At 47.2% G+C, this 27,866-nt stretch overlaps 2 protein-coding genes across 3 annotated transcripts; one reads left to right on the top strand and one right to left on the bottom strand.

The window, feature by feature from the left end:
- LOC137854998 (interferon-induced very large GTPase 1-like) lies at positions 1 to 8,791 on the bottom strand. The gene is made up of 2 exons (XM_068679060.1): positions 8,675 to 8,791; positions 1 to 7,909 (listed from the first exon to the last, which is right to left on the bottom strand). The coding sequence occupies exon 2, from the start codon at positions 7,905 to 7,907 to the stop codon at positions 570 to 572; it is 7,338 nt and encodes a 2,445-aa protein (XP_068535161.1). The 5' UTR covers positions 7,908 to 7,909; positions 8,675 to 8,791; the 3' UTR covers positions 1 to 569.
- Positions 6,555 to 27,866, top strand: LOC137855007 (interferon-induced very large GTPase 1-like). Of its 2 annotated transcripts, none has more exons than XM_068679075.1 (2): positions 6,555 to 6,615; positions 20,714 to 27,866. In XM_068679075.1, exon 2 carries the CDS (start codon positions 20,967 to 20,969, stop codon positions 26,823 to 26,825), a length of 5,859 nt encoding a protein of 1,952 aa, XP_068535176.1. In that variant the 5' UTR covers positions 6,555 to 6,615; positions 20,714 to 20,966; the 3' UTR covers positions 26,826 to 27,866. The 2 variants fall into 2 exon arrangements, with proteins under 2 accessions (XP_068535176.1, XP_068535177.1); XM_068679076.1 differs by lacking the exon at positions 6,555 to 6,615 and adding an exon at positions 20,406 to 20,494 and having other exon boundaries at positions 20,758 to 27,866.

Here is a 27,866-nt window from a genome sequence, read left to right as displayed (position 1 = left end):
TAGGCTGCTGCGTTAATTGCTTTAATGGCATCAAAAAGAAAACAGCACCTGAGTACTGAGTTTATGAATGCAAACAATAATCCCAAAAATCAAAACCGCCGAGTTCCCCACAAATGTTCACCTGCTCGCAGACCCCTCTGTCCTTTCTGTAAGTGTGACAAGTATTGCTTCAGGGAAACTGTTCTTTTGCCAGTGTCATTTCTTTTCCCATAGCAGCTGATAAAACTGCCTTTCTAATGCTGCCTTTGCTCTTCATCTGGCACTTGGTCTTGATCTTGGCGGTATGACTGCTTGCTACCGGAAAGTTTTTCTAGTTTGCGTTAAGACAAAGCTGGTGTAAATATTTATGGCAAGAAAGGATGAGGACTTTGACTTTATCACACAGCAAGGGAATAGCTGAGCAGCAGCATGAGAAGCACTCCTTAGTTCACCCAACGTTGCAGCAATTACATTTAGTTTTATTGACATGGTTAAATCATAATCATTACAAGAAGATTTTGTGGTTATCCTCGTATTATGTTCTTCTTAAATGCAAAGCACTTGCAGTTTTTCCTTCCTACCAACTTAGCCTAACATTTCTCCAGTTCAGCGAGTGCATTCTGCTTTGTAATAGTGTGCCACGAAGCAGGGATTTCTCCCTTGCCATGAAATTTCCCATTGTAGCATTGTTCTAGCTGTGTCCTGAAAGAAGACACAAACCATTTCCAGTATGCTTGCATGGATGGATCAGGAAGAATGCTCCAAGTGGAATAGGGAGGTCCTGCATCCCGGTATTTCTTGTAGGGGTTATGTGTGTCTTCACCAACCACGAATTTGCAGTCACTTGAAACACTGCTAGAACAAATATCAATGACTAGGTTGTCTGTTTTATACAATTTAAATAGTCTCCTTTCATACCATCTGCGTCCTGTCAAAACTTGTGGACGATGGAAGACAACCCGGTGGTCTCCGTCATGGTTTGGCATAGTGTTAGTGCAAACAGCCCCACAAAATGGACACTGCTCCTGGCACCCTGCAAACTGCTCAGCCACTATTGTGTGAGGCTGCCTTTCAAAGGAGCTCATACGAGCTTCTTCAAACTCTTTCCTGAGATCATCAATAACGGGAGACAGTGCTTCTGTCATGGCATAATTCAGGAACTCTATGTCTGTTATCTCCTGATGTTCAATGCCCTTCAGGTTGCTCCTGGGCAAGCTTAGCACATCTCCGAGTGCTCTGCAGAATTCATCCAGCCAAAGAGAGATTTTGTCCTTTCTGTCTTTTCTGTCTTTGACAATTGTGGTTGATGCAAAAACAGCTGACTGAATGTTTTCATAGTAACGAGAGAGGGATTCTCTTAAAAACATCTCTAGCCTTCTGTTCTTATCTAAACAGTACGTCTCAACTTTTGTCTTAATGTAATTATTTAAAAAGTCTCCTGGGGCATTAAGGTAATGCTTGAAATTTTCAAATTTTTCTTCTTCTGCTAGGTATTTCAGCATGCAAGCTTCCAGAGTGGATCTATTGCCTCTGAAATCTGGAATTTTATCCTTCACGTCTCGAGCTATGTCAAGAGCTGTCTTCTCATAGATGGCGTGTCGAAGAGCTGGGGCAATCTTGCTGCACAGGAAATCAGCAAATGTTGTGATACTAGAGGCTCCTTGGCAGGAAATCTGGAAACATTTGAAGAAGTCTTCTCTCTTGCTCTTCAGGTAGACGACTGGATCATTTGCTTTCCTGAATGCTGCATGCATGTCTTTAAACCTTTCTGCTGCCATTCTGCACAGGTACAGCGATAATTCCATTTTGTAAACTTTATTAAAACTGTAATTTGCACTGTTAGGAACAGACTTCATACCTTCCTCCACTTCATTTAGTATTTCATGAATAAAAGTTCGACTGTAAACCATTTTGTCCTTTTCCTTCTTCTCAATGTTTTCCTTCGCACGCTTTATGATGCTATCTGTAATGCGGTGCATGCTGTTCTCATCTGCATCGTCCAAAGTCCTGGAAAAGATGATGTAACTTTTCTTCTTAGACACGTGATTCTCTATGTCAACACAAAAGACAGTTTTTTGGGAAAAATTTCTGATTTGTTTATCTAACTGAGGCTCCTTAAAGTGATCTAGAAGGACATTTTCTATGTCCACATCGATGTCCACCTCTTCCTGAGGGGGAGCAGCAGAAGAGACTTCATAAAGCCACTCCATCCAGATAGAATTTAAGCGGTTTCTCAGTTCACTTTCACCTAATTTCTGGCCTTTTAGAGACAGGGCCAACTCTCTGCTCTTTCTCAGGAGCTCGTTTTCATATTCAGACTTCCTCTCATCCAGTTTACTCTGGCTCTTCTTTACTTCTAGAAGTTTCTCACACTTCCTTTGTGTTTCAACAAGAAGGGACTCTCTCAGTTCTTTCAGCTTCAGTTCTGTGCTGCATTTCCACTGGATCAGTATTTCACAGTCTTTGTCTTCACTGAAGAATGTTTTCATGTTCTTGGTGATGGCATCACTTGTCTCTTGCACCAGTTTTTCAAGATGTTCCATGGTGACCTTGTCCAACTCCCCGTTCCGCACCTTGTTTTCCAGTTTCATTTGCAAGTCTAAGATGTGACTTCTCAGCTGCCAGGTCCACTGACTAAATGCAGTTTCCAGTTTATTGTAGGAGGCAATCTCCACTGAATTCTTGAAGCTGAAAATGAAGTTTTCATTCAGCAGGGCATTCCACAGGTCACTAATACGAACTTTCAAGCTGGAGAGCCTCAAAACGCTGCTGTGCGATTCCTGCTTGGCAGCTTGGAGAATTTTGCTCTTTAATTCCTGGACGTTCTGGCTGTAGGTGGGGTTGGGCGGTGCCATCGGTGGGTTTCCTTCCCACAGGTGAGCAAAGTAATGAATGTGGGTGTTCACGTCAAAGCGGATGACGTCGCCGAAGCAGGTGATGTCACAGAATTCCTGCTGGGCGGCAATCACAGTCATTTCATCCAGCTTTTCCTGCAGACGTCTTTGTCCTTCCATGTTCTGTTCCTTTGCGGTTATTTCACCCATGTTTTGGTGCACAAAGAGGCAGGCTGGGGAAAGATTAACTTGCTTCATCCTCAGGAAAGCCTGCACAGCAATCTGAAGGATGTCTTGCATTTCCGAAGGATTTTCTCCAAAGATGTTGATCAGAGTCATGTTGCCGATGCCAATGACAAAGGTGGCCAGCTCATTGTCATGGTTAAGTGACTGCTTATGGGTCATCTCTATGGCACGAAGTCCTTCTGTGTCAACAACGAGCAGGTAATCAAAGTTCAAATCCTGTTGGAGCTTCTCATCCACTGTAATGAGCTGCATAAAAGCTCCCCGGGTGCACCTCCCTGCGCTGACGTTAAACTGCAGACCAAACATGGCATTCAGCAGGGTTGACTTCCCTGTGCTCTGGATGCCAAGCACAGAAAGCACAAATACTCGCTTGTCCCCTAGCTTCTCAATTAACCTGTCAAAGACGGCTCCAATCCATTGCAGTGGTATGTAAGAAGCATCACCATCCATCAGCTCAATGGGATACCCTAAAAGCATCAGATTGGCAGCAATTTCAGGTAGTTTGACATACCATTTTTCTTTGGAGTATGTTGATTCCAGTGCCTCATAAATCTGCCCCACCTCTCTCAAAATATGCTCAAGGCCAATGGATGAATCATTGATTTCATCAGAAAGGGCATCTAATTTCTTCATCAATTGAGTTTTCAGGTTGTTATTTTCATTGTTTTTCTTTAATGCCAGGATTTGAGACCATAACTGATGATACTTTCTCTTCAGCTCATCAAGGCGATCAGAGGACATGTCGTCCATAAAGATCTTCATCCACTGCAGAAAGAATTTCTTGGTATTGTCTGGCTGTGAATGGAGAAAGCCAAGGACTGTTTTCATCAGCTGATTGAGGGGAAATGCTTTGCCTAGTTGCTTTCTTCGTATATCAGACTTCTCCGATTCAATTTGGCTCCGATGATGCTCTATGCTCTTGTTCCCCTTTTCCTGCAAGCGAGTGAGTTCTTTGTCCTTTTCACACCACATGTACCACAGTTTTCCCTGAAGAGGCAGTAGCTGTGATTTGATCTCAGACAACTTCTGCTTCTTCAACAGATTCACCAGTTTGATTGCCGTTTCTTTGGCTGTCACGCATGCTTCTGCATCTTCATCAACTAAGAAGCCGTGCTGGCGAGCTGTGCTCAGGCATGCATTGAGGCTAACAAGCGTGCTCGACCCTTCCACTAGGTCTCGGATGGTTTTTGTCAGCTCACCCACTAATTCTGCTTCATTTCTGTTCTTGATCCCTATTCTTATGTTTTGGCCAGATCGGCCAGCTGCAATGCTCTCTTTCTCAGTGAAAAGGCAAACCAAAGGCCTCTGAGACTGCCACAGATCATGTAAAATTTTCCTGCCTTTCTCGTTGCTCTGATCCAACTCAGAAACAAGAACCACATTCACGGCAGAGATCTCCTGTAAAAACTGCAGCTGGGGTTCGTGATCCCTTGCATCTCCGTGCAGGTTACAGAAAGCAACAGGGCCGTTAAAGCTGTCGTCGTCGCTACCACGAGGAAGGTACCAGGAGATCTCCACAACACCTTTCATCAGGAAGCAGTCTTTGGTGCTGCCTTTGCAATGGCGGTGGAAAAAAGTGTCGTGTTTCTTCCTGCTCAGCAGGGCATTCAGGAGCTGAGACTTGGAAGAGGAAGGAGAGCTGCCGATGCGGAGGAAGGACACGATGGGCATCTCTGCCTGATAAATGAGTTTGTTGTTGTGACTGCTAATCTTCGTCTGCTCTCCCGATTTCATCGTCCCTTTCCAGCTCTTCTTGATTTGGCTGAGGGACCAGAGAGGGAACTCTATCTGTGAAGTGCCCGGGTTTGGTACCAGGAGGGGTAGTGCAAACTGGCAGAAAGCGAGCTTGGATGAAAGGTACTGTCTCATGAAATCATCAGCACAATGAAAAATTGCCATCTGCAGGTCCATGGGGTGCACATGACTCTCCCTGCTTGCAGATTCAGGGGCTCCTGTGTCCAAGTCACTGAGAAAGTCATCAAAGGAATCAGAGGGCTCATGCTCCTCCCCTGAGGTGTTTGGTGTGGGCACAACTCCCGGCTTACTCGCCTCCTTGCAAGTCAGGTACCTCACCCGATAATCCACGGTCAGGAGCCTTTGCAGGAAGTAAAATGGTAGCTCGCTGTCCTTGCTGGGCTGGCTGTCGTGTACACATGTCTGGTGTATTCTGTGGAAATCTTCTGTGCCCATTTTTCTTGGATAGTACCTTTCCAGCCTGAGGCGCTTAAGTAAGTTGAGGAGCTCTGGGCTTGCAGTGGCTTGACTTGCTTTAGATTTGCTACTTTCTGATTTAGGTTTGCACTGACTGGGAGGTTGCATGCCTTGAAAAGCATCTTCCAGGTCTTTGATTATATGGTCTTTCTTCAGGTTGTCAGATGTGTCCTCCACTTGCCCATTGACGAAGGATTGCAAATCTCTTTCCAGCATCTCCCAGTCTTTGAATGCATTGTGCTTTTCGAGGAGAACTTCCATCTCTGTGGACCATGTGTTTTTCATCTTTTCTTTCATGAAAACTAAGCGGTCATTCTTCTGCTCAGGGGTCACCTTCTTGTTTTCGGATGTTATGGTGAGCCCTGTCAGCAGCAGGAAGGCCTGAGCTCTGCAAACATCCTGTTCCTTCAGGCTCTGATACTCGTTATGTGTCATGTGCATTTCCTTTATCATGAAATTAATTTCTGGACACCCAAGGAGGCACTGAAAAGTGCCTCTTTCTACTTGGTATCCCGTGCTGGTTGTAACTAAGAGCACTAAGAGTTCTGTGTCTTCCTGTGCCCTTTGCTGCAGAGACTGGAGCAAGGAAGAAACAGACTGGCTTATAGTGAAGGTGGCGTTGATCTTTGCGTCATGAATGGCAGATACAGAAGTTGCCGGTGCGTAGGTGACTTCCATGATGTACTCATTCATTTGCAGCAGTGTTGTACTGAGATCATCAAGACTGGAAACACTGGGAGTTTGGGGAAGCGTGTGCTCCTCGTCGAAGACCCATTGCATAATGAAGGAAGCCCTGGGGAAGTCCTTGACAGAATAGATGTGAGGATACAGCAGGCACTGCAGCAGAGATTTGATGTAGGTGGTGTTTTCCGGAGAAGACTTCTGGCAAAAAGAAACAGTGTTCCCCAGGAACTCCTGCAATGCTTTGTCTGACAGACATATGTTGATCCAGACACTGTGATTCTTTGTTCTGTTATTCAGACCCTGTTGAAAATCTAGCAACATGAGCAGTTTCTTTTCATCCACTGTCCCCTCCCAGGTCTTCACTTGCTCCAGGAAAGCTCTGGCCTCTTCTACGACACTGGTCAGTTCCTCTCCAAAGATCACACTGGTGCTGTGGTCCATTAGCGCTTCATAGACAGTCCTGAGGCTGCTGCCCATTTGATGGGAGGCTTTAAAATCGCTGCTGTGGTTGGACAGGATTATGTCCCACACTGGGATCAGCTGAGAGCCCCGGTCGATCACACACCAGGTTGTGTTATTGGCCACAAGCCCACATTTCCACTCGGGAAGGGAGTCTGTCTCTGCTGGGCCCCCTGTTTTGGTCACATAGAGCTGAATTGCTGTGTGGGTGCTGCTTCTGTCTCTTCCCTGAAATGATGCCTGTGAGCTGGCGTTTGTAGCATCCCCCTTCACTCCCCACTTGGTACCGAAGCCGCTGAAGCTAGCCCCGATGTAGCTGTTCAGTGCTTCAGATGTTTGTTGCTTCATCTCATCCCATTGCTCTGCCCTGAAACCTTCGGCACATGCTTTCCACCAGAATATTCCCCCAAAGTGGATGGGTCCCTGGTTCACATGGGACCCAAACCTGCTGAAGAAGCTGGCGCACCTGCTCTTCAGTAGGTGGGACCTGTCTGCCTCCTGGGTGATGGTCAGCAGCTGTTCGATGTCTTGCAGCTCTCGCAGGGCTGCGTCTGAGAGGCGAAGCTGGTCCTTTTGGAAGTAGTAGGAGGCCAGAGGCATGTATTGGTACTTTGTGGTGCAAATGTATGCCTGCTCCGAGCATGACCGACGGGAGTCCTCTGACTGTGAGGACTTGCTGGAATCTACACGTCTTTCAACAATGAGCCCCGAGAACCTGTCACTGGCAGAAGCGCTGATGCTGAACCCCAGCTGCTCCATGGACTTGGTGAAAGTGGCTTCTGCTGCAGAGGAGGAGAACTCCTTCCTCTCAAGCAGTGACCCTTGCACTGGACCAGTGAGCATGAAGCCATCAGGGACCCTGATGAGTTGCTCTCGCTTTGCCAGCACATCCTCCAGGCTCTTGGTTTGGTAAATCCCCTGCAGAGCCAGGCCTCCCGATGCCCGCCTCAGGACCTCCTCGTCAGAGACGTTCTCCCTCTTCCCCATGGACTTCTCCTGCTGCTCCAGTTGCTTCCGGATGCTCACCAGCTCATCCAACAATGCCTTCTCTGGAGATGCCCAGTACTCCCTGGGAATGTCCATGGCTTGCTGTAGGGCCTCCTCTTTCTGTCTTATCATTTCCTTGCTGTGGTTACGGCTCTTCTGCATTTCTTCCAGCTCCCGTAGGATTGACTTGGCTTCTTCTTGTCTCTGCTTCATCACATCCAAGTGCTGCTTCTGCAGCTTTTCAACAGCTGTTTTGTTGTCTGTGATTCCCAAGAGCTTTCGGAGTGCCTTGGTCTCCCAGGGGGACCGTACTTCGCACTCCAGTTTAATGTAGTCTTCATATTGCAGATATTTCAAAGCATTTATTGACTTAACACCCAATATCTCTGACAGTTTGGGGAGCCAGTATTCTTCATCAAGACCTTCCTTCTCAAATGCTTCTGCCAGCAATTGCTTAGCAATTCGTGCCTTTTCCCCAGCATCTGCTCTCTCCTCCTGTGACTCCATGGCTGTGGAAGGGGAAAAGAGACTTTTGTTACATCAGGTTAGAGGAGGCCACCACCCCTTCGAAGAGGCCTCTCCATAGTTCCCGGCCCATGGATTTCTTCTGCCCTGCTGCTGGAACCCAGCCTCGGGCACCCCCGAGATAGGCAGACACAGACAGACAGACACACGCAACCACTGGCACGGCTGCACAAATAGCCATGGACAAGGCGCTGCCTTCAACAGCACCCATGTATAACCTAGCAGGAATGGTCTCACCCGTCACTGGCTCCTCATCCTTACAGCACTCGCCCACACAAGGTAGAGAAAGGGATTGCCTGGATAGAGGCAATCTCTGGCCTATCAAGTAGCGACTGGAGACTGGATAACCTTAATGAAGCCAACACTCTCGCCATCCACATACCCTTACACTTCTGTCATGCAAAACTACTAACTAAGGGAACAACGATGGTAAATTTTCTAGAGGGGAAGACATATGAGGAGCAGCTGAAGCCACTTGGATTGTTCAGCCTGGAGAAGAGGAGACTGAGGGGATACCTCTTGGTGGCCTCCAGCTTCCTCAGGATTGGAGCAGAGGGGCAGGTGCTGCTCTCTGGTGAACAGCAACAGGACCCGAGGGAACGGCATGGAGCTGGGACAGGGGAGGGTCAGGCTGGATATCAGGAAAAGGTTCTTCACCAAGAGGGTGGTTGGGCACCAGAGGCCTAGGGGGAAGAGGGGGCTCCCTGTGTGGCACCTGCCCTGCCCAGCGCAAGTCAGCGAGGACCTACCTGCCCTCCCTGGTGCTCTGCAGCTTCTGCACCGCCTCAGCCCAGCTCTGGCAGCCTCTCAGCCCAGCTGCTGCACCACCTCAGCCCAGCTCTTGCACTGCCAAAGTCCAGCTCTTACCCCACCCCTTACAGTGCCCCAAGCCTCTGCACTGGTTGAAGCTTCCTGTTTACATAGCAGGGAGAGGCTTTCTTCTTTCTTGGAAGTCAGGCCATTAGATGATACGGCACCTGAAAGTGAAATTTGGCAGCTGCTGGTTGTGCTGGGGCGGAGCCAGGCTGCTGGGGCATCTGCATCCCAAGCCCCAGCCAGGGGGGTATGGTGGTTTTACTTTGCTGGGCAGCTGAACTCCACCACAATGTGCTCTCACTCCCCCTCCTTTGAAGAAGATGGGGAGAAGAAAGTATGCTTAAAAGAAAACAAAACCCCAAAAACTCATGGACTGAGATAAGTGAATTAAAATTAATTTAATTTAATCTAATTTAATTAAATTTAATTTAATCTATTTTAATTAATGGGGAAAGGAAGAGGAAAAAGAAATGAAGGAAAAAACAAAACAAGCAGAAAAAATAAACACAAGTGAAGGCTGTGCGGAAGCACAGGGAGAGAGAAAATAAATACCTGTCTACTTCCCATCAATGAATGACGTTCAGCTAAATCCCAGGATGCAGGTCCTCAATACATATAGCAGTTGTTTGGGAAGACAGAAGTGTTCATAATGAGAGCCCCCCCCTCTCCTTCCCCTCTTCTTCCCCTCACGGGGATGGACCCCGTGGTACGGACCCATATCTGGAGCAGTTCTGGAAGAGCTGCTGCCTGTGGGCAGCCCCCTCAGGCTCAGTTTGGGAAGGATGGCAACCCGTGGGAGGGACCCCGCATGGAGCAGGGCCAGAGAGTGACCAAGAAGGAGCGGCGGAGACAAAGTGCATTAGACTGAACACAACTCCCATTCCCCCATTCCCCTGTGCTGCGTGGGGGAAGGAGGTGAAACAGGGTGGATGGGGGGAAGGTGCCTTTGGTTTCTCTCCTTTGTTTCTCACTTCTCTAGCTTGTTTAGTAATAAGCAATAAATCTTACTATCTCCCTATGCCAAGTTTGTTTTGCCCATCAAAATAATTACTGTGTGATATCCTTGTCCTTATCTCAACCTTTGAGCCCTTTTCATCGTATTTTCTCCCTGCTCCCCTCTGAGGAGGGGGAGTGAGAGAGTGGCTGTGGTGGAGCTCGGCCGCCCACCCAAGTAAAACCACCACAGAAGTAGACTCAACAAACTCCCTGGGTAAAAGGGAGGTTATAAGTTTAAAATTCTACTGTGTAGAATTTTATAAAAATCAACAGGGAAAGTCCAGAGTCGGGCCAGCTTTGTGGAAAAGCAACTTGGCACTCAGATTTGTGAAATGCTGTAAAAACCAATACCACGACCTATTGTGTGTATCTGGAGTATTGCACACTGCATAAGATACGCGAACACTTTATCAGACAGCACTTTGACCCTGGCTCCCCTCAGATCCTCATAGACAAGCAGACGGCGTTTGGGCTGGATGGGCAGCATGAGGTGGATCAAAAACTGGCTTCAAGGCCACGGCCTGGTTTAGTTGGAGGCCAGTAACCAGCAGAGTATCAAAAACTAAGAATAGGGCAGTCAGAGGTTCTCTGAAGAGTCGTTCCACCAAGACCCCCTGATAAATTTGGAGGTGGGGCCTAATAAGGAGTCTGTATTCTTAGCAGATAGAATTTGGGGCAGCCAAATCATCCTTAGCTTATAAGATACCAGGTCTTAATTTGACTAGTAATAGCTTAAGAGTAACAGGGGTAGACAGGTCTGGAATGTTGGTGTCACTTTTTGAGTCTACTGAATTAAACTGGGAGACTAAAAGGGTCACCTGGCAATTGTTACATGTACCTGAAGCAGGAACAAATTAATTAGGGGGAGATTGAATAGTCAAATTAGGATTGCAGTTGAAGACCAGTGAAAAAAAGAATAACATTCTCAATTAATTTATTTACAGAGAATGATGAAAAAGAAATAAATCCCAATAGATGGGTATGTGTTAGAACTAAACAGTTAGCTTGGTCCAATGTGAAACAGGGATTGTTATGAAAGTAGCAGGGCAGAACTCTAACCTTTGATAGTACATATCATATCAGGCTGCAAGTCATCTGGATTGAAAAAATACTGCCATCAGCACAGCACGCCCTGGGCACATGGCTGTGCGTTATTGCAGTAGCCTGTCAAGGATTGCCAAGTGCTCTGTGAGGCCAGGGCCACCAATTGTGCGCTGCCCTGACTTTGGGATTATGCACAGAATCAGAGAATCATAGAATATCCTGAGTTGGAAGGGACCCGTAAGGGTAAGGATCATCGAGTCCAACTCCTGGCACCACAGAAGTCTACCCAAAATTTTAGACCATGTGACTAAGCACACAGTCCAAATGCTTCTTCAATTCCGACAGGCTTGGTGCAGTGACTACTTCCCTGGGGAGCCTGTTCCAGTGTGCGACCACCCTCTCAGTAAGGAACCTCTTCTTGATGTTTAGCATAAATTTAGCCCAAGCTCCTCAGCTTGACAAAATTCCAACAGGTGCTATCACTGGTGATTAAGGAGAACAGATTGGCGCCTGCTCCTCCACTCCCCCTAGTGAGGAAGCTGTTCTACGATGAGGTCCCCCCTCAGCCTCCTCTTCTCCAGGCTGAACAGGCCAAGTGCCCTCAGCTGCTCCTCATACATATTCCCCTCTAGGCCCTTCACCATTTTCGTCGCCCTCCCCTGGACACTCTCCAACAGTTTAATGTCCTTCTTGCACTGTGGTGCCCAGAACTGCACCCAGTACTCGAGGAGAGGCCACACCAGCGCAGAGCAGAGCAGGACAATCACTTCCCTCGAACAACTAGCGATGTCATGCTTGATGCACCCCAGGGTACAGCTGGCCCTCCTGGCTGCCAGGGCACACTGCTGGCTCATATTCAACTTGCTGTCAACCACAACCCCCAGACCTGTCTCTGCAGGCTTGCTCTCCAGCGTTTCGTCCCCCAGTCTGTACGTATAGCCAGGGTCGCCCCGTCCCAGGAGCAGGACCTGGCACTTGCTCTTGTTAAACTTCATGTGGTTGGTGATTGCCCAGCTCTCCAGTCTGTCCAGGTCTCTCTGCAAGGCCTTTCCACCTTCAACAAAGTCCACAACTCCTCCAAGCTTGGTGTCGTTGGCAAATTTGCTCCAAACACCTTCTACTGCTGCATCGAAATCGTTTATAAAAAGATTGAAGAGGACTGACTCCCTAAAGTGGAGCCTTGGGGGACCCCACTAGCGACCATCTGCCAGCCAGAAGTGGCCCCATTTACCACAACCCTTTGAGCCCTGCTCATCAACCTATTGCTCACCCATCGTATGATTTTTTGTTTTTATCTCTATGCTGGACATTTTGTCCAGTAGAATCCTATGGGAAACTGTGTCAAAAGCTTTGCTGAAGTCCAAGAAGATCAGATCAGGTCGTTTACCTTGGTCGTGCAGGGGCACAACCTATAAACAGAGCAAGTTGCTCTGTGTCAGGAGGGGGGGGGCGGGAGGCAGGAACATCAACCGAGGTTAATGTTACCTCCCCAGGGAAACCTGCAAGACATTGATGCCTACCGCACCAACGGGATGCCGACCACGACCTGGCTAAGTATCTATGACACCAATGACTGGGAAAAGCATTGTGCACATCAGTACCCTTGTCATCACGCTGGGGTCGGTATGTTAACAAGCTAACTCATTAATAAATTCTTTGTGTTCCCCTGACAGACCCCCACCGGGACCCTAATCACCCCAGAACTTATGGACAATGATGTAACTGGACAGCACCCACAGCTGTTTATCCTTTGTACTACATGGTGGACCCAAATAAACAAGCAACTGATTAGGGCGTTAGTGGACGCTGGGGCGGAGGTCAGTATTATACATGGCAACCCAGGAAAACATAACAGAACTTTAACCCTGGTGCGGGGTCTAGGGGAGCAACCAGTCACGGGGAAACTCATGAAATGCAAGTTGCAAATAGGCAATTGGCTACCTCGTGACTATCAGGTCATGATTGCTGAAGTTGAAGAGTTTATGACTGGCATGGATATACTCTGAGGAGGTGCACTAGCAATAGGAGGCTCCCTAGGGGTATTCAGCACCACACAGTGGCTGCATATGCAAGCAGTCCGGATAGGGTAAATAGCGGAGGAGGCTAACATTCCAGTTGCTACTGAGGTAGTTATGTGTGGTGGTTTTACACGGATGGGCAGCTGCGCTCCACCTCAGCCACTCTCACTCCTCTTCCTCCTCAAAGGGAAAAGGGGAGAAAATACAATACAAAGGGCTCAAGGCTTGAGATAAGGATGAGGATATTGCTCAACAATTACTCAAAATTGTTGATGGGCAAAACAGATTCAGAGCAGGGAGATAATAAAATTTGTTGCCTATTACAGGCAAAAGAACGGGCTAGAGAAGTGAGAAACAAAGGAAAGAAACCAAAAACGCCTTCTCCCCATCCACCCTCCTCCACCTCCTTCCCCCACAAGATGCAGGGGAATGGGGGAATGGGAGTTGTGATTGGTCTATGGCACTTTGTCTCTGCCGCTCCTTCTTGGTCACTCTCTGTCCCTGCTCCACGCAGGGTCCCTCCCACAGGATGCCGTGCTTCCTGAACTGATCCTGTGTGGGCTGCCCACAGGCAGCAGCTCTTCAAGAACTGCTCCAGATATGGGTCTGTACCACGGGGTCCATCCCTTAGGAGCAAACTGCTCCAACCTGGCTCCCCCACGGGCAGCAGCTCCTGCCAGGTCACCTGCTCCTGCGTGGGCTCCACTCCATGGGCTACAGGTCCGGCCTGGAATCTGCTCCAGTGGGGATCCTCCACAGGTCGCAGTCTCGTTCTGTGGAGGTCCACCTGCTCCTGCGTGGTCTCCTGCACAGGCTGCAGCGTGGAACCCTGCTCCACTGTGGTACTCCATGGGCTGCAGGGGGACAGCCTGCTTTACCACGGTCCTCACCACAGGCCACAGAGGAACTTCAGCTCTGACACCTGGAACACTTCCTCCCCCTCCTTCTTCACTGACCTTAGTGTCTGTAAGGGTGTTTATCAATTCTGTTTCTCTCCCAGCTGCTGTCTTTCACCCCTGATCCCCTCCGACTGTTTTTCAGGTCGGCCTGGGTCGTCGCATTCCCTCAACAGAACATATGGTAACCCGGGCTAATGCCCCAGGCCAAGATACTACGTGCCTGGGTCTTGCTACACCTCAGAACCTTTTTCCACCTGTCTGCATGGAGCCCTATTGGGAAAGCAATGGGTAGCCACTTTTGTGGCCAATACGTGTCCTGAACGTCAATCTGTGAGCCCTGGAGTCACTCCTGGAATGGTTGGTTATCCAGAGCTGGGGAGACACCAAGCCTCCTGTCCCAAGGATTGAGCTTCCTGGGATCGTTGTCGGTCACCTATTGCACATTTTTCATGTATGCATGGAAAAGGACTTAGTTTTATGGTGGATGAATACTATGAAACCTGGCGTGGCTAGTGCTTGAGCGTTAACCACCCTGAATTATCTAAGGTGCTGTCTAAGGAAATTTAGCAATGCCACTAGGGCTGCGCTATCTGGCTTGCTGCTTGACGTAAACTTAATAAGGCATGCTATGCTACAAAATAGAACTGCAATTGATTTTTGTTACTTGTCCATGGTCACAGTTGCGAGGACTCTGGGGATATGTGTTGTATGATCATTCCCAGTTGGTACCAGTGAAGGAATGAGAAGAATTAAGCAAACAACTGAAGATGAATGATAGCAGGAACGTTGTGTGCGGGGGTGGCATGGCTACAAAACTACTGTGTAATTCTCCTATGAATTGCATTCTGTGTTCCATGACTATTGCCCCGGCTGATATCAGTAATAGAGTCTCTGTTTCAACAGCGTGTAGTATGGATTGTGGAATATCAATCTCTTCCAACAGTGGACCACGCATGTGTTAGGACTAAAAACTGTTACGCTGGTCTGTTTTGAAAAAGGCATTGTTGCTATAACAATGCTAACAAGCTAACTCATTAATTTTAACAAGCTAACTCATTAATAAATTCTTTGTCATTTCGTTCTATCGCTCAAGTGTGTGTGTGAGTGTATTTGACATCCCCAAACAGCTCACTTGCTTTATATACATATGTATATATAGCTGTTGTCTGATCATTGCTGTGCTGAACCATTCAGCTTCTGTCCCGGAACCTAACTAGAAGAGGGTAAGGGAAGAAAATTGTGGGGGACTTAATATAGCTCCTTTAAAACAACTGTTCAAGAAGGGAGTGGAATAGTGAAACAATGGCGGTAGCCTATGCCTTTTAAGGAAAAATGGGCCTGAATCTTGTATCGCAAACTTTAATTAGGGATGGTCTTTTGGAGCCTTGTATGTCACCTTATAACACTCCAGTTTTACCAGTACGAAAGCCAGACGACTTGTACTGGTTGGTGCAAGACCTCAGAAAGGTTGATAAGATAGTATGAAATCGCCACCCAGTGGTTCCTAAACCTTATACTCTGATGGGTCAAATTCCTTATGAGCACAAATGGTTCACTGTTACATATTTCAAGGATGCTTTTTGGGCTTGCCCATTGGATCCTGAAAGTCAGGATATTTTTGCATTTGAATGGGAAGACCTAGAAACAGGCCGTGAACAACAATACTTTGTTGTTTGTTGGACTGTTTTGCCTCAAGGATTCGCTGAATGCCCCAAATTGTTTGACCGACTATTGGAAAAGATTTTAGAAACATTTCAGATCCCAGAAGGGGTGACATTGTTACAATACGTAGATGATTTTTTGATATCTAGGGGTAGAAAAATCAAAGGTAAAAGAAGCAACAAACGAACTCTTGAGATTCTTTAAGAGAACATGGGCTAAAAGTATCTAAGGTTAAATTAAAATATGTGGAAAAAGAAGTCAGATAGAGGGTAGATGGAGAATAAACCCTGAAAGGATTCAGGGAATTGTGCAACTTCCTCTACCTCGAACAAAGAAAGACTTAAGAAAAGTTTTAGGTTTAATTGGATATAGCAGATTTTGGATAGAGGCATATGCGCAGACAACAAAGAAGTTATATCTCAAATTATTGGAGGAAAATCTCAATGCATTGAATTGGACAGAAGAAGAAAAAGAAATAGAGGAACAGTTAAAACAAGATCTGATTAGAGCACCAGTCTTAGCTCTTCCTGCCCTGTCGCGTTAAGGGGTGTAGCTGATTAACCATTATGGGCCCGGTCAGATTCAGAGTACTGAACCAGTCGGACATTCACCAAAAACACGTTAACCATCTGGGGGTCCATTCAGACATTCACCAAAAACGCATTAACTGTCTGGGGGTCTGGTTAGATTCAGAACACTGAACTATCACGGATAACCACCCTCACCCTAGTTGCATTAATGAGAGCTATCACAATGCAATCAAGTATGGTTTATTACAGCAACAGATAATCAGGTTCTGTTGGATTGCCAGCGATAGTGCCTGTCTGCAAAAGCAAGCTAGTATGCATGAAATACACAGGTGTTATAGGTGTTGTAGATGTTACAGATGTTGTAGATGTTACAGATTTTATAGATGTTACAGGTATTACAGGTGTGCAGCCTAGAAATAAAACTCGTTAAAAGGATCAAAGACTCTATAGAGATTTATAAGCAAGTATTCAGATCTCACCCAAAGGCGTCCCAATGGGGGGGGAAGAGAGGCTCAGCCCGTCGACTGATCCCAGGAGTCAGGAGGTCCTAAGGATGTTGTATTTCCTCGGGATGGTATCTCCCCTGACGGTGGTATCTTCTCTAACATCCCCTCTCTCTTGGGCCAATTTATATTATTTTCTGTCTTTTAGGTGGAGCTTGAGTGGCTCTAGTCAAGCATATCTTAGTTATGATTGGAGTAAAGTTTTCCCAACTCCGTTTAAAGTAATAGGCTTCCAGAAATTCAGGGCGCATGCTCAGTGAGGGGTGGTCGCACCTTGGAGGCGGGTAGCTTTTGGGATGGAGGTGTGTTTTGGTATTATAATGATATTATAATGAGCAAAAAGTACACTAGGGTACAGCATTTGTCAAAACATGACAGGTCTTTGGCTTAGGGTGGCAAAAAGTGCAGCTTTGTGCTCAAGAACAATCGAGGCCCCACTGATTACAGAGCCTAGCGGTGGTGTCTCCACTCCACTCTACGCTCCATGGTGTTCCTTAGAGCTAGCACACCAAGTTTCCCCAGCGCGACAGCATCTAAGGTTGGTAGCCTAGGGAACACTCAGGTAATGCAGTTATGCCCTACCCTGAAAGCCTCTTCAATGCTGTACCTTTTCCTTAAAAGTGTGAATGTTAGTTTTATTTCCCTAGTTACTTCAGGCAATTACACCACACATGTATAATACTGACCTCCGCCCCAGCGTCCACTAACGCCCTAATCAGTTGCTTGTTTATTTGGGTCCACCATGTAGTACAAAGGATAAACAGCTGTGGGTGCTGTCCAGTTACATCATTGTCCATAAGTTCTGGGGTGATTAGGGTCCCAGTGGGGGTCTGTCAGGGGAACACAAAGAATTTATTAATGAGTTAGCTTTTTAACATACCGACCCCAGCGTGATGACAAGGGTACTGATGTGCACAATGCTTTTCCCAGTCATTGGTGTCATAGATACTTAGCCAGGTCGTGGTCGGCATCCCGTTGGTGCGGTAGGCATCAATGTCTTGCAGGTTTCCCTGGGGAGGTAACATTAACCTCGGTTGATGTTCCTGCCTCCCGCCCCCCCCCCCCTGACACAGAGCAACTTGCTCTGTTTATAGGTTGTGCCCCTGCACAACCAAGGTAAACGACCTGATCTGATCTTCTTGGACTTCAGCAAAGCTTTTGACACAGTTTCCCATAGGATCCTACTGGACAAAATGTCCAGCATAGAGATAAAAACAAAAAATCATACGATGGGTGAGCAATAGGTTGATGAGCAGGGCTCAAAGGGTTGTGGTAAATGGGGCCACTTCTGGCTGGCAGATGGTCGCTAGTGGGGTCCCCCAAGGCTCCACTTTAGGGAGTCAGTCCTCTTCAATCTTTTTATAAACAATTTCGATGCAGCAGTAGAAGGTGTTTGGAGCAAATTTGCCAACGACACCAAGCTTGGAGGAGTTGTGGACTTTGTTGAAGGTGGAAAGGCCTTGCAGAGAGACCTGGACAGACTGGAGAGCTGGGCAATCACCAACCACATGAAGTTTAACAAGAGCAAGTGCCAGGTCCTGCTCCTGGGACGGGGCGACCCTGGCTATACGTACAGATTGGGGGGCGAAACGCTGGAGAGCAAGCCTGCAGAGACAGGTCTGGGGGTTGTGGTTGACAGCAAGTTGAATATGAGCCAGCAGTGTGCCCTGGCAGCCAGGAGGGCCAACCGTACCCTGGGGTGCATCAAGCATGACATCGCTAGTTGGTCGAGGGAAGTGACTGTCCTGCTCTGCTCTGCGCTGGTGCAGCCTCACCTCAAGTACTGTGTGCAGTTCTGGGCACCACAGTACAAGAAGGACATTAACAAGAAGGACATGTTGGAGAGTGTCCAGGGGAGGGCGACGAAGATGTTCAAGGGCCTAGAGGGGAAGACGTATGAGGAGCGGCTGAGGGCACTGGGCCTGTTCAGCCTGGAGAAGAGGAGGCTGAGGGGGGACTTCATTGTAGAACAGCTTCCTCACTAGGGGGAGTGGAGGAGTAGGCGCCAATCTGTTCTCCTTAATCACCAGTGATAGCACCTGTTGGAATTTTGTCAAGCTGAGGAGCTTGGGCTAAATTTAGGCTAAACATCAAGAAGAGGTTCCTTACCGAGAGGGTGGTCGCACACTGGAACAGGCTCCCCAGGGAAGTAGTCACTGCACCAAGCCTGTCGGAATTGAAGAAGCATTTGGACTGTGTGCTTAGTCACATGGTCTAAAATTTTGGGTAGATCTCTGTGGTGCCAGTAGTTGGACTCAATGATTCTTACGGGTCCCTTCCAACTCAGGATATTCTACGATTCTCTGATTCTGTGCATAATCCCAAAGTCAGGGCAGCGCACAATTGGTGGCCCTGGCCTCACAGAGCACTTGGCAATCCTTGACAGGCTACAGCGATAACGCACAGCCACGTGCCCAGGGCTGCTGTGCTGATGGCAGTATTTTTTCAATCCAGGTGACTTGCAGCCTGGTGCCATAGTGCTGAACAAGCAATATGTACTATCAAAGTACATATAAATTATAAATTTAAGTCTTTCTCAGACCTATATGCTGGCCAAACTACTGCAGGAGGCATTGTGGAACTGCAGGAGGCTCTTACTGACCCATTTCTCCAGGCTGGCCGGATCCCTCGGGTCGGCTGCAGCACCCTCTGGTGTATCCCCTGCTCCTGTCAGCTTTGTGCCATCTGCAGGCCTGGTAAGGGCTCCCTCTGCCCCATGACCCTCATCATCAATGAGGATTGAAGTCAAACTGAACCAGACCCGCTACTGACCCCAGGGTACTCTGCTGCTTACTGGCCTCCAACTAAACCAGGCCGTGGCCTTGAAGCCAGTTTTTGATCCACCACATGCTGCCCATCCAGCCCAAACGCCGTCTGCTTGTCTATGAGGATCTGAGGGGAGCCAGGGTCAAAGTGCTGTCTGATAAAGTGTTCGCTTATCTTATGCAGTGTGCAATACTCCAGATACACACAATAGGTCGTGGTATTGGTTTTTACAGCATTTCACAAATCTCAGTGCCAAGTTGCTTTTCCACAAAGCTGGCCCGACTCTGGACTTTCCCTGTTGATTTTTATAAAATTCTACACAGTAGAATTTTAAACTTATAAACTCCCTTTTACCCAGGGAGTTTGTTGAGTCTACTTCTGTGGTGGTTTTACTTGGGTGGGCGGCCGAGCTCCACCACAGCCACTCTCTCACTCCCCCTCCTCAGAGGGGAGCAGGGAGAAAATACGATGAAAAGGGCTCAAAGGTTGAGATAAGGACAAGGATATCGCACAGTAATTATTGTGACGGGCAAAACAGACTCGGCATAGGGAGATAGTAAGATTTATTGCTTATTGGTAACAAGCTAGAGAAGTGAGAAACAAAGGAGAGAACCCAAAAGCACCTTTCCCCCATTCACCCTCTTCCACCTCTTTCCCCCAAGCAGAGCAGGGGAATGGAGGAATGGGAGTTGTGGTCGGTCTATGGCACTATAGTCCCCTCCACGGCCTGCAGCGTGGAACCCTGCTCCACCGTGGCACTCCATGGGCTGCAAGGGGACAGCCTGCTGCACCATGGTCACAGAATCACAGCATCACAGAATTTCTAAGTTGGAAGAGACCTCAAGATCATCGAGTCCAACCTCTGACCTAACACTAATTAATTAAATTAAATTAAATTAAAATTAATTAAATTAGATTAGATTAAAATCACTATCTCAGTCCATGAGTTTTTTGGGTTTTGTTTTCTTTTAAGCATACTTTCTTCTCCACATCTTCTTCAAAGGAGGGGGAGTGAGAGCACATTGTGGTGGAGTTCAGATGCCCAGCAAAGTAAAACCACCATACCCCCTTGGCTGGAGCTTGGGATGCAGATGCCCCAGCAGCCTGGCTCAGCCCCAGCACAACCAGCAGCTGCCAAATTTCACTTTCAGGTGCCGTATCATCTAATGGCCTGACTTCCAAGAAAGAAGAAAGCCTCTCCCTGCTGTGTAAACAGGAAGCTTCAACCAGTGCAGAGGCTTGGGGCTCTGTAAGGGGTGGGGTAAGAGCTGGACTTTGGCAGTGCAAGAGTTGGGCTGAGGCGGTGCAGCAGCTGCAGAGCACCAGGGTGGGCAGGTAGGTCCCCGCTGACTTGCGCTGGGCAGGGCAGGGGCCACACAGGGAGCCCCCTCTTCTTTCCCCTGGGCCTCGGGTGCCCAACCACCCTCTTGGTGAAGAACCTTTTCCTGATATCCAGCCTGACCCTCCCCTGTCCCAGCTCCATGCCGTTCCCTCGGGTCCTATTGCTGGTCACCAGAGAGCAGCAGCTGCCCCTCCGCTCCCCTCGTGAGGAAGTTGGAGGCCACTATGAGGTCTTCCCCCAGTCTCCTCTTCTCCAGGCTGAACAATCCAAGTGACTTCAGCTGCTCCTCAGCTCTATGTGACCAAAACAGGGGGCCCATCAGAGACGGATTCCCTTCCCGAGTGGAAATGCAGGCTTGTGGCCAATAACACAACCTGGTGTGTGATCGACCGGGGCTTTCAGCTGATCCCAGTGTGGGACATAATCCTGTCCAACCACAGCAGCGATTTTAAAGCCTCCCATCAAATGGGCAGCAGCCTCAGGATTGTCTATGAAGCGCTAATGGACCACAGCACCGGTGTGATCTTTGGAGAGGAACTGGCCAGTGTCGTAGAAGAGGCCAGAGCTTTCCTGGAGCAAGTGAAGACCTGGGAGGGGACAGTGGATGAAAAGAAACTGCTCATGTTGCTAGATTTTCAACAGGGTCTGAATAACAGAACAAAGAATCACAGCATCTGGATCAACATATGTCTGTCAGACAAAGCATTGCAGGAGTTCCTGGTGAACACTGTTTCTTTTTACCAGAAGTCTTCTCCGGAAAACACCACCTACATCAAATCTCTGCTGCAGCGCCTGCTGGATCCTCACATCTATTCTGTCAGGGACTTCCCCAGGGCTTCCTTCATTATGCAATGGGTCTTCCACAAGGATCACACACTTCCCCAAACTCACAGTATTTCCAGTCTTGATGATCTCAGTACGACACTGCTGCAAATGAAGGAGTACATCATGGAAGTCACCTACGCACCGGCAACTTCTGTATCTGCCATTCATGAGGCAAAGATGAAAGCCACCTTCACTGTAAGCCAGTCTGTTTCTTCCTTGCTCCAGTCTCTGCAGCAAAGGGCACAGGAAGACATAGAACTCTTAGTGCTCTTAGTTACAACCAGCACGGGATACCAAGTAGAAAGAAGAACTTTTCAGTGCCTCCTTGGGTGTCGAGAAATTAATTTCATGATACAGGAAATGCGCATTGCACATAACGACTATCAGAGCCTGAAGGAACAGGATGCTTGCAGAGCTCAGGCCTTCCTGCTGCTGACGGGGCTCACCATAACATCCGAAAACAAGAAGGTGACCCCTGAGCAGAAGAATGACCGCTTAGTTTTCATGAAAGAAAAGATGAAAAACACATGGTCCACAGAGATGAAAGCTCTCCTTGAAAAGCACAATGCATTCAAAGACTGGGAGAGGCTGGAAAGAGATTTGCAATCCTTCATCGATGGGCAACTGGAGGACACATCTCACAAACTGAAGAAAGACAGAATAACCAGACACCTGGAAGATGCTTTTCAAGGCATGCAGCCTCCCAGTCAGTGCAAACCCAAATCAGACAGCAGCAAATCCAAAGCAAGTCAAGCCACTGCAAGCCCAGAGCTCCTCAACTTACTTAAGCGCCTCGGGCTGGAAAGGTACTATCCAAGAAAAATGGGCACAGAAGATTTCCACAGAATACACCAGACATCTGTACACAACAGCCAGCCCAGCAAGGACAGCGAGCTACCATTTTACTTCCTGCAAAGGCTCCTGACCGTGGATTATCGGGTGAGGTACCTGACTTGCAAGGAGGCGAGTAAGCCAGGAGCTGGGCCCACACCAAACACCTCAGCAGAGGAGCACGAGCCCTCTGATTCCTTTGATGACTTTCTCAGTGACTTGGACAAAGGAGCCCCTGAATCTGCAAGCAGGGAGAGTCATGTGCACCCCATGGACCTCCAGATGGCAATTTTTCATTGTGCTGATGATTTCATGAGACAGTACCTTTCATCAAAGCTCGCTTTCTGCCAGTTTGCACTACCCCTCCTGGTACCAAACCCGGGCACTTCACAGATAGAGTTCCCTCTCTGGTCCCTCAGCCAAATCAAGAAGAGCTGGAAAGGGATGGTGAGATCGGGAGAGGAGACGAAGATTAGCAGTCACAAAAACAAACTCATTTATCAGGCAGAGATGCCCATCGTGTCCTTCCTCCGCATCGGCAGCTCTCCTTCCTCTTCCAAGTCTCAGCTCCTGAATGCCCTGCTGAGCATGAAAAAACACGACACTTTTTTCCACCGCCATTGCGAAGGCAGCACCAAAGACTGCTTCCTGATGAAAGGTCTTGTGGAGATCTCCTGGTACCTTCCTCGTGGTAGCGACGACGACAGCTTTAACGGCCCTGTTGCTTTCTGTAACCTGCACGGAGATGCGAGAGATTATGAACCCCAGCTGCAGTTTTTACAGGAGATCTCTGCCGTGAACGTGGTTCTTGTTTCTGAGTTGGATCAGAGCAATGAGAAAGGCAGGAAAATTTTACATGATCTGTGGGAGTCTCAGAGGCCTTTGGTTTGCCTTTTCACTGAGAAAGAGAGCATTGCAGCTGGCCGATCTGGCCAAAACGTAAGAATAGGGATCAAGAACAGAAATGAAGCAGAATTAGTGGGTGAGCTGACAAAAACCATCCGAGACCTAGTGGAAGGGTCGAGCATGCTTGTTAGCCTCAATGCATGCCTGAGCACAGCTCGCCAGCGCAGCTTCTTAGTCGATGAAGATGCAGAAGCGTGTGTGACAGCCAAAAGAACGGCAATCAAACTGGTGAATCTGTTGAAGAAGGAGAAGTTGTCTGAGATCAAATCACAGCTACTGCCTCTTCAGGGAAAACTGTGGTACCTGTGGTGTAAAAAGGACAAAGAACTCACTCGCTTGCAGGAAAAAAGGAACAAGAGCATAGAGCATCATCGGAGCCAAATTGAATCGCAGAAGTCTGCAATACGACAAGAGCAACTAAGGAAAGCGTTTCCCCTCAATCAGCTGATGAAAACAGTCCTTTACTTTTTCCAGTCACAGCCAGACAATACCAAGAAATTCTTTCTGCAGTGGATGAAGATCTTCATGGACGACATCTCCTCTGATCACCTTAATGATCTGAACAGAGAGTATCATCAGTTATGGTCTCAAATCCTGGCATTAAAGAAAAACAATGAAAATAACAACCTGAAAACTCAATTGATGAAGAAATTAGATGCCCTTTCTGATGAAATCAATGATTCATCCATTGGCCTTGAGCATATTTTGAGAGAGGTGGGGCAGATTTATGAGGCACTGGAATCAACAAACTCCAAAGAAAAATGGTATGTCAAACTACCTGAAATTGCTGCTGATCTGATGGTTTTAGGGTATCCCATTGAGCTGATGGATGGTGATGCTTCTTATGTACCACTGCAATGGATTGGAGCCGTCTTTGACAGGTTAATTGAGAAGCTAGGGGACAAGCGAGTATTTGTGCTTTCCGTGCTTGGCATCCAGAGCACAGGGAAGTCAACCCTGCTGAATGCCATGTTTGGTCTACAGTTTAACGTCAGCGCAGGAAGGTGCACCCGGGGAGCGTTTATGCAGCTCATTCAAGTGGACGAGAAGCTCCAACAGGATTTGAACTTTGATTACCTGCTCGTTGTTGACACAGAAGGACTTCGTGCCATAGAGATGGCCAATAAGCAGTCACTTAACCACGACAATGAGCTGGCCACCTTTGTCACTGGCATCAGCAACATGACTCTGATCAACATCTTTGGAGAAAATCTTTCGGAAATGCAAGACATCCTTCAGATTGCATTGCATGCTTTCCTGAGGATGAAGCAAGTTAATATTTCCCTACGCTTCCTCTTTGTGCATCACGTGGGTGAAATAACTGCAAAGGAAAAGAACATGGAAGGACAAAGACGTCTGCAGGAAAAGCTGGATGAAATGACCGTGACCGCGGCCCAGCAGGAATTCTGTGACATCACCTGCTTCAGCGACGTCATCCGCTTTGACGTGAACACCCACATTCATTACTTTGCTCACCTGTGGGAAGGAAACCCACCGATGGCACCGCCCAACCCCACCTACAGCCAGAACGTCCAGGAATTAAAGAGCAAAATTCTCCAAGCTGCCAAGAAGGAATCGCACAGCAGCGTTTTGAGGCTCTCCAGCTTGAAAGTTCGTATTAGTGACCTGTGGAATGCCCTGCTGAATGAAAACTTTGTTTTCAGCTTCAAGAATTCAGTGGAGATTGCTGCCTACAAGAAACTGGAAACTGCATTTAGTCAGTGGACCTGGCAGCTGAGAAGTCACATCTTAGACTTGCAAATGAAACTGGAAAACAAGGTGCGGAATGGGAAGTTGGGCAAGGTCAGCACAAAACACCTTGAAAAACTGGTGCAAAAGAGAAGTGATGCCATCACCAAGAACATGGAAACATTCTTCAGTGAAGACAGAGACCGTGAAATACTGATCCAGTGGAAAAGCAGCACAGAACTGAAGCTGAAAGAACTGAGAGAGTCCCTTCTTGTTGAAACGCGAAGGAAGTGTGAGAAACTTACAGAACTAAAGAAGAGCCAGAGTAAACTGGATGAGAGGAAGTCTGAATATGAAAACGAGCTCCTGAGAAAGAGCAGAGAGTTGGCCCTGTCTCTAAAAGGCCAGAAATTAAGTGAAAGTGAATTGAGAAACCGCTTCAATTCTATCTGGAAGCAGTGGGTTACTGAAGTGTCCTCTGCTGCTCCCCCTCAGGAAGAGGTGGACATCGATGTGGACATAGAAAATGTCCTTCTAGATCACTTTAAGGAGCCTAATGTAGTAAAACAAATATTGAATTTATACCAAAATAACATATTTTCTCTTGACATAGAGAAACATGTGTCTAAGAAAAAAGGCTTCCGCATCTTTTCTAAGAGTTTGGACGATGCCGATGTGAACAACATGCACCACATTACAGAGAGCATCATAATGCGTGTGAAGGCAAACATTGAGAAGAAGGAAAAGGACAAAATGGATTACAGTCAAACTTTTATTCATGAAATACTAAAAGAAGTGGGGAAAGGTATGAACTCTGTTCCTAACACTGCAAATTACAATTTTAATAAAGATTACAGAATAGATTTATCACTGTACCTGTGCAGAATGGCAGCAGAAAGGTTTAAAGACATGCACACAGCATTCAGGAAAGCAAATGATCCAGTCGTCTACCTGGAGAGCAAGAGAGAAGACTTCTTTAAATGTTTCCAGATTTCCTGCCAAGGAGACTCTTGTATCACAACATTTACTGATTTCCTGTGCAGCAAGATTGCCCCAGCTCTTCGACACGCAATCTATGAGAAGACAGCTCTTGACATAGCTCGAGACGTGAAGGATAAAATTCCAGATTTTGGAGGCAATAGATCCACTCTGGAATATTACATGCTGAAATACCTAGCAGAAGAAGAAAAATTTGAAAAATTCATGTATTATCTTAATGCCCCAGGAGACTTTTTAAATAATTACATTAAGACAAAAGTTGAGACGTACTGTTTAGATAAGAACAGAAGGCTAGAGATGTTTTTAAGAGAATGCCTCTCTCGTTACTATGAAAGCATAAAGTCAGCTGTTTTTGCATCAACCAGGGTTGTCAAAGACAGAAAAGACAGAAAGGATCAAATCTCTCTTTGGCTGGATGAATTCTGCAGAGCACTTGGAGATGTGCTAAGCTTGCCCAGGAGCGACCTGAAGGGCATTGAACATCAGGAGATAACAGACGTAGAGTTCCTGAATAATGCCATGACAGAAGCACTGTCTCCCATTATGTATGATCTCAGGAAAGAGTTTGAAGAAGCTCGTATGAGCTCCTTTGAAAGGCAGCCTCACACAATACTGGCTGAGCAGTTTGCAGGGTGCCAGGAGCAGTGTCCATTTTGTGGGGCTGTTTGCACTAACACTATGCCAAACCATGACGGAGACCACCGGGTTGTCTTCCATCGTCCGCAAGTTTTGAGAGGATTAATATGGTATGAAATCAGAGGATCTAAATGTCATAAAACAGACAACCTAATCACTGATATTTGTTCTAGCCTTGTTTCAAGTGACTGCACATTTGTGGTTGGTGAAGACACATGGATCCCCTACAAGAAATACCGGGATGCAGGACATCCCTATTCCACTTGGAGCATTCCTCCTGACCCATCCATGCAAGCATACTGGAAATGGTTTGTGTCTTCTTTCAGGACACAGCTAGAACAATGCTACAATGGGAAATTTCATGGCAAAGGAGAAATCCCTGCTTCATGGCACACAGTTACAAAGCAGAATGCACTCGCTGAACTGGAGAAATGTTAGGCTAAATTGGTATGAAGGAAAAACTGCAAGTGCTTTGCATTTTAGAAGAACATAATACGAGGATAACCACAAAATCTTGTTGTAATGATTATGATTTAACCATGTCAATAAAACTAAATGTAATTACTGCAACGTTGGGTGAACTAAGGACTGCTTCTCATGCCGCTGCTCAGCTATTCCCTTGCAGTGTGATAAAGTCAAAGTCCTCTCCCTTTCTTGCCATAAATATTTACCTCAGCTTTGTCTTAAAGCAAACTAGAAAAATATTCCTGCAGGAAGCAGTCATACCGCCAAGATCAAGACCAAGTGCCAGATGAAGAGCAAAGGCAGCATTAGCAAGTACCAGTTTTATCAACTGCTATGGGAAAAGAAATGACACTGGCAAAAGAACAGTTTCCCTGCAGCAATACTTGTCACACTTGCAGAAAGGACAGCGGGGTCTGTGAGCAGGTGAACATTTGTGGTGAACTTGGCTATTTTGTTTTTTGGGGTTATTGTTTGAATTCATAAACTCAGTACTCAGGTTCTGTTCTTTTTCTGATGCCATTAAAGCAATTAACGCAGCAGCCTATGCAGATTTAGACAGTGACTTTTAACTGTGTGGTTATTAGGTATAAGTCCTAGGTTAAGATGTGCCCCCACTTCCATGAGCCATTCCTACTCATGAGCTTGGGACTGGCAAACTTCCCTGCAGCTCCTAACCACCCCAAGTGCTTTTGCCAAGCACTTCTGTGTTGGGTAAAAGCCCTTTATAACCAATGTGGAGAATTAGACAGCTTTGCAGCTTCCTCAGCAGCTGTCAGCAGTGCGTGAGCTTAGCGTCTGTGCTGTCAAGACGGGCAGGTGGCAACTGAACAAAAAGGGTCTGGAGAACATGGAAGTGGCTCTGCCTGCACTAGTGCAGTGGGAGGGGGTGTTTACTGTGCACTTTTCCGGCAATCCTGCTGCTAACCCATTGACCAGTGTCTCCTGAAGAGCTGTCAAGAGTGGTGATTCATTATAATGCTTTGTAGTCTTTGCTAGTAAACTGTTTGAGTAGGA

This window comes from Anas acuta, chromosome 3 (genome assembly GCF_963932015.1).
Source record: "Anas acuta chromosome 3, bAnaAcu1.1, whole genome shotgun sequence".
Classification (NCBI taxonomy): Eukaryota; Metazoa; Chordata; class Aves; order Anseriformes; family Anatidae; genus Anas; species Anas acuta.
This window is presented reverse-complemented; position numbering and strand designations above follow the sequence as displayed.